The sequence below is a fragment of the Cyprinodon variegatus genome, unplaced genomic scaffold (assembly GCF_000732505.1).
Source record: "Cyprinodon variegatus isolate N-32 unplaced genomic scaffold, C_variegatus-1.0 Scaffold483, whole genome shotgun sequence".
Taxonomy (NCBI): domain Eukaryota; kingdom Metazoa; phylum Chordata; class Actinopteri; order Cyprinodontiformes; family Cyprinodontidae; genus Cyprinodon; species Cyprinodon variegatus.
The window spans coordinates 587,555-593,481 of NW_015150936.1; the positions used below are offsets into that span (position 1 = coordinate 587,555).

General features: G+C 40.5%; 1 protein-coding gene across 1 annotated transcript in view; it reads right to left on the minus strand.

Moving 5' to 3' along the window:
- Positions 1 to 5,927, minus strand: part of prkcz (protein kinase C, zeta) — a 221,473-nt gene that overhangs the window by 176,485 nt on the left and 39,061 nt on the right. The window contains exons 3-4 of the mRNA XM_015390042.1: positions 5,276 to 5,365; positions 787 to 837 (exon numbers count right to left, since the gene is read on the minus strand). Of these exons, the coding sequence (XP_015245528.1) occupies positions 787 to 837; positions 5,276 to 5,365 (141 nt within the window). The remainder of the gene's footprint in view (positions 1 to 786; positions 838 to 5,275; positions 5,366 to 5,927) is intronic.

Genomic DNA, 5,927 nt, shown 5'->3' on the forward strand with positions numbered 1-5,927 from the left:
GAAAACAATAACTGAATCAGGTCACTTGTACTGTCACTTCAAAAGCTGCTCAAAAATCCAAAGATTGAAATGTAAATTTGATGCTGTTTTCATCCTGTATCTTTTCATCTTTGTCAGAATGTAAGTAATTCTTCTTGTCCACAGTTATTCCGTTCTGTGTTCTGTATGTGATTGATAAATGAAACACATTCAATAAACATAAAGTATAAAAAAAATAAATAATTAGTTTTCTTCAAAAACTTAAATTGCCTAATATTAGATATTATGTATTTTTCTTTGATAGGGTTTTATAATTAATGGTGTTCGCTGAGAAAACTCATTGTGTGTATTTTCTTAGTGTTTTTTTTATTATTGTCTGTGGTCTTTATGTTCAAGTCTTAAGAACTTTTTCTATTTTAACAAACTTGAGAAAACTAAAAAGAATATTTGTTTAATTCCATTTAGAGTAAGGCAGAAACATAAATATGGATAAAGTTCAGCGCTGTGAATTATTTCAGATCCAATGTTTTCCTTTCTAGACTTTCCTGCACAGCTCCAGTTGATGCAGCTTTAAATTGTGAGTCAGAACATATTTCAGCAGGAATGATGATTATATATGTGACTGAAGCTAAGTGAGGTGATCATTTTGTATTATAGTGTTTTTACAGTAATAATAAAAAAAGAATTTCTCCAATAAACCCAAACTCCTTTTTCTGACTTCCTGAATCTTTGGTTTAGGAAGTGAACATTAATCCAACATAAGCCGAAGCAAATGGAAGATGAGGTGAGTTTGAGAGGATCTCTTACTGTCTTCTCCTGGGCAGGGCATGCCTGGCCGCTCCGGGATGCTGGGGAAAACTGGAACAGACAAAATGAGGTAACATTAAAAAATATTTAGGTATTTTTCCTGTGCTCAAGTTACAAAAATCAGGAGTATCAACAGTAAGAACAGTGGAAAATCTAAACAACTGTAATTATTTAAAACCATTACTTTTCAAACAATATTTCCCTTTTTCTGAGAAAAATCCGATTTATAACCAATCTATCGATCTAATATATTCCTGTATGTCTTAATAAAGGCCACTGAGAGTGAGGGACACCCAGGTCCACTGTGCCAGGCCCAGTTGAGGTACTTAGGCAATTATACTCATTTCCTGTAGTGAAAGAAAAAAGACTTACTATAACATTTAAGATGCATAAAAAAAAAAAGTCTTAACAGAAAAAATGGTTGGCATTCTGGCATAACTCTGTGGCTCTAATAAAACAGAAATCCCACATAAAAGGAAAGTTGCCTTTTTGTCCTCTGTGTTTAACCTGTCCATCATGGAGGACTGATGTCACACTGAGTGGGGTTAAGGCTCTTACTCAGGGACCCCCCAGTTACAGTCAGTTAACCTTTGTGGACTCTTCATGACACTAAGGTCGCCCCCCCATAGCAACACAGAGGACGTGCAGTTTAGTAAAGACAGAAGAAACTCTGGAGCAAACAATGTTCACTAAGCTAACTTTACCCACTGAAGGCAGGTATGCACTGTACAACTTTTTGCCCTTTTCGGGCAGATTTTCTGGTCGTGCGAGAATTTTTCGATTGGGCCGACTTTCAGCCTGATCGTGCATCCTGCTTTGTGTAGTGTACAGGGGTAACGAGGGGCGATAAGCCTCTCGCGACCACCTCCCGATCAGGAATCATAAGGTTAGGAGAAAATCAAAAAAATTTTAAATTCATTCAGCCCTCGTGAGGCGTTTGTGGGCAAATCCTTCTGTTGAAGCAGAGCTACATGCCGATTTACCAGGACCTCAAGCACTGCTGCAAACAAAGGAGTTCTTCTTCTTCTTCCAGATTGCGTCTGACCAGCACCATCTCTCGGAGCTGAGTCCGACGTGGTTTTTCTACGTATAGTGTGAGCAAAAGATTGCATCAGAGCGTCAGGCCGTACAATGGCAGAACTTTCACCGTGAGCTGTGAACTTTTAAAACCTGTGGATTCGTTGTACAGTTTGAGCTGTAGCTGCGTGCAACGATTGAAAATATCCCACGGTGTACGCCTGGTTTAAAGCTACTCTAATTACAAAATCAGCTGACAGACAGAACGTACTATGGCCACCATCATTTAAAGGTTTGCTTGTATAAAGACATAAACTTGATAGTGAGTGCAAAGATGATCTACTAACCAGCCAATGCAAGAATTGTGTAAGTGACATAAGCAAAACGGCAGATCTAGTCCTATTAGCATGTTTGTCTTCACAAATAAACACAACATATGCTGAACATAAGAACATGCAAAACACCGGGAGGAGAATATAGAAAATAACGACTAAATAACGACGGTCATTGTGGTGAGAAGGAGGCGTGGCCTCAATGACAGTAGTTTCTCTGTGCTCGCTTGATCTTAGGATTGAACCATGTTATTTATCAACGAATGGTAATTTTCTAAAAGATTTCTAGCAGAAAGGCATTTTCTTGCATCTGCGTGGATCACTCCGTCATACTATCCTAGTTAGAAGCATCTACAAGATGGATGTTCTGGTGAATGTCCAGTCATTTTGGACCGATCTAAAGCTGTCGAAAATCATGAACTCTTTGAGAAGTACCTTGTTCTTAACGAGTCGGTGCCCACCTTAGACAAAAAGTATTCCCACAGCTGGCCTTGCGCTTTTTCTCACAAATATTGCTATGTAAACTGCTTTGTTTTTTCAAAGGTAGAGCTATACTCTCAAGCACTTTCTATTGGCCACGCTGGCTTCAATGATTGCAGCATCAGATTTTGACTTCATCCCGATCTATGTTCACATCCAGCCTGAAAGTTCGCCAGTTCCCCTGTTCCCTCTGTCAAAATGATGCATTTAGGTATCAATTTGCATGAATAGGTACTTGGTGGTGCTGACGGAATTTGGTCTGTACAGTAGTAGCCATTCAAAATTTCCCGAATTCCTTAATAGATCCTTGGCTGGCCCTTTGCTGGTCACCTACAATTCCTTTTTAAACAATAACCTTTGTACTAAATATTATTTCTGTCATGATTTGTGGACATTAACATCTAAAGCGAAGCGTCATCTCCTGGTCAGACCCTGTAATTCAGCGAAAGGGTAAAGAAATATGCTAGAGAGGGTCACTCTAGTGGCTGGAAGTTGGAGAGAAGTGGGCTGCCACTCGGCTGGCGTTTGACTGGGAAGGGCCATTTGAATAGCTGCAACTGTACCTATTAAAGTACTTTATGTGGTGTCTACAGATGAGGGGGTCTAACTGTCATCTGTAGATTAAAAAGGGGCGGGAGAGCAAACTGAAGAGGCCTGTTTTTTGGCAATAATCATGGTAGGTGGGAGACTGTGTGACAATAAATTGGTGAATTCCAGTTTTTTATTGTGTTGTAGTTTGGTTGTAGCTTAGTCACATAATTTATTGTCTAAAGGGTTTTAATTTGAAGGTCAAAGTACTGTGTTTATAAATTCTGGTGCATGTTTGTTCTGTAGGGATTGCTGCTTGATACCAAAAGCAGAAAGCAGTATTTCTATACAACACAGGGAGTGTAGTGCCAGTGTCCAACTCTCCATGTATTGTTGTGTAAAACCACACCTCTTCACACTGGCATTCATAGAGAATAACTGAAAGACGCCAAAAGGTATGTGATTATTATGGGAGGTGTTTACTGGGTGGTTTGAGAGCAAAGCATTCAGTCCTGGGGAGGCAGCCAAGGTGCAGACTGAAACTGTTGCTATGAGGTCCTGAGCAACAACATCAAACCCAAAATGCTCCATGTATGCTAACAGCTAGGCAGCACAACGCTCACTTAATTAACACTGAGGACAAACCTCCTTTATTGAGCAACCAGAAAAGCGTCTTTCCTTTCGATTCCTGATCATCGGGTCAGGGCTGACTTTTTATTCATAAAGATTTCTTATAACAAAGGAGTTTAAAGAAAGGACTAACTATTATCTTCAAGCTTTTCCAAAGGGAAAGATCATCCTGTTGTGTTGTTTTAGGTCACTGTGGGCGCCGTAGAGAGAACTTCTTCTACCTTTGCTCAGCGTCTGACCTGATACCTCCTCCAGCTCCTATCAGTGGGATGCACCAGTATAACCAACTCACCACCAGGTGGTGATGGCCGAACACCTTCAACCCTCTCTTCGACCAAGCGTCCAAAATTTGCAGCCAAAGGTCACCAGATTTGACCTCTGACCTAGGACGCTCAAGTGCACAGAAGGACATCGTTATGCTTGAACATTATGATGGAAAACCTTCAGGTCAGAGAAACAGAGTGCTGTTTGCAAAAACAAGCTGCCATAAGATCGAAATGTTCCCTCAGACCGCCTCTCTGATAAACTCAGCTTGTCTAGAAAAAATATATATTTCTACAAAAAAAAATGAAAATAAAAGTGTTGAACCCTAGATGTTCATAACGCTGCTTATCCTCATCCGATTCCTTTCTTACATATTAGCTGATCTCCATACGATGCGAGGTATTCCTTGTTTAGGAACCAAAACCTGGCTAATAAAGTTAAGTTTATGTTTTTTTTATTGTCATATTCTTTGCTAAATCATCTCCACTGGTTCCAGATCAGTCCCCAGGACACCAGCAGCCACATTTTGCATCAAACACTAAAGCAGTGAAGTTATGTTGCCAAGAACGTTCTGCTCATTCCCTTCTTATAGGCGGCTTCACATTTCTAACCTCACATGTCGCCAGACGGAAAAATACGGATTCATATATCTAGACATGTTTGTATTTTAATCTAAAATCATTGCTCACGTTTTGTTTTTGTGCACAGTTGTTTCTACACCATGCCAAGATGTCAAACTGCTCCCTGTTCTCAGCTCTGCCATCAGATTCTTCAGAGTATTTGTGCTGAAAGTCTGAGGAATACAGAGCAGTAAGGAGCAGTGAGAGTCCCGCCCCCCGTGGTGCTGACTGCCCCATCGAGGACTTGGCTCTTTAGTCTTACTAACAGTGGTATGTTTGTCAGGTTAGCCTCGCAGTGCTGTTAGTCTGTCAAGGCAGCAGCAATAAGCAAACTGCAGGGGGTCCTGATAGCTGTTAGTCTGGTGGGCCAAAAGAAGCCTCTCTCTAGGACCTTCCTGATAAAGGACGTCAGAGCAACAGCTCTACAGTCTTTAAAGAATAGTGGCTGAGTTTTATTTTGCACTGGAACATGAAAGAGTTTGGATCTTATCTTTGATGGGGATTTTCTAAGCAGAAAATTACATTTTGGGGTTAATTAGCCTCCAGATTTCCATCACTATCCAGACAATGGAGCCTAATGTAACGTTCAGGTTTAACACAGGGGAGGAAGAAACTCACCATGCAGCAGGAGTCCAGATCTCTTGGTTCTGCTGTAAATCCGAAGCGCCTCTTCCAGCTCCATCTGAGAGGAGATGGTGCAAGGATCTCCTGCAAACACATACATGGTTCTGTTCAGGATGAGTTTGGATAAATCCAAGCTAAGGTACAGTGATGGTCATCTGATCATGGACTGGGAGGCCAACCCGAGGTCAGTCAGACTAAACACCAGTTAGACGAGAGCTAAATAAAACAGGTTTCATTCAAAGATATCTTCCCAGAATTAAACACGATGAGGTCAATACCTTCCATCCTCTGTGGATGTTAAATAATCCACAGAGGATCCACTGGGATCCAGTGCGGGTTTACATCGGATCCCAGACCGTTGTTAAGTTCAGAGTAGTGAGTAGATTTTGGTCATTTTCACACTGGATCCTCTGGTGAGTTACACAAGCTCAAATAAAGCTTAAAAGAAAGTTAAATCTTCTGTTTAATATGAGATCAGATTGACGTCTGTTCTGATGTTGGAGGCAGAGTCAAGTTGTCATTTAGCTGAAACATCAATTCAATTCAGTTTATTTCTATTGCACCAATTCACAACACAAGTCATCTTAAGGCTCTTTACAGTTCAACCAGATCATCCAATCAAATTGATACAAAGTTTTCTATCTAA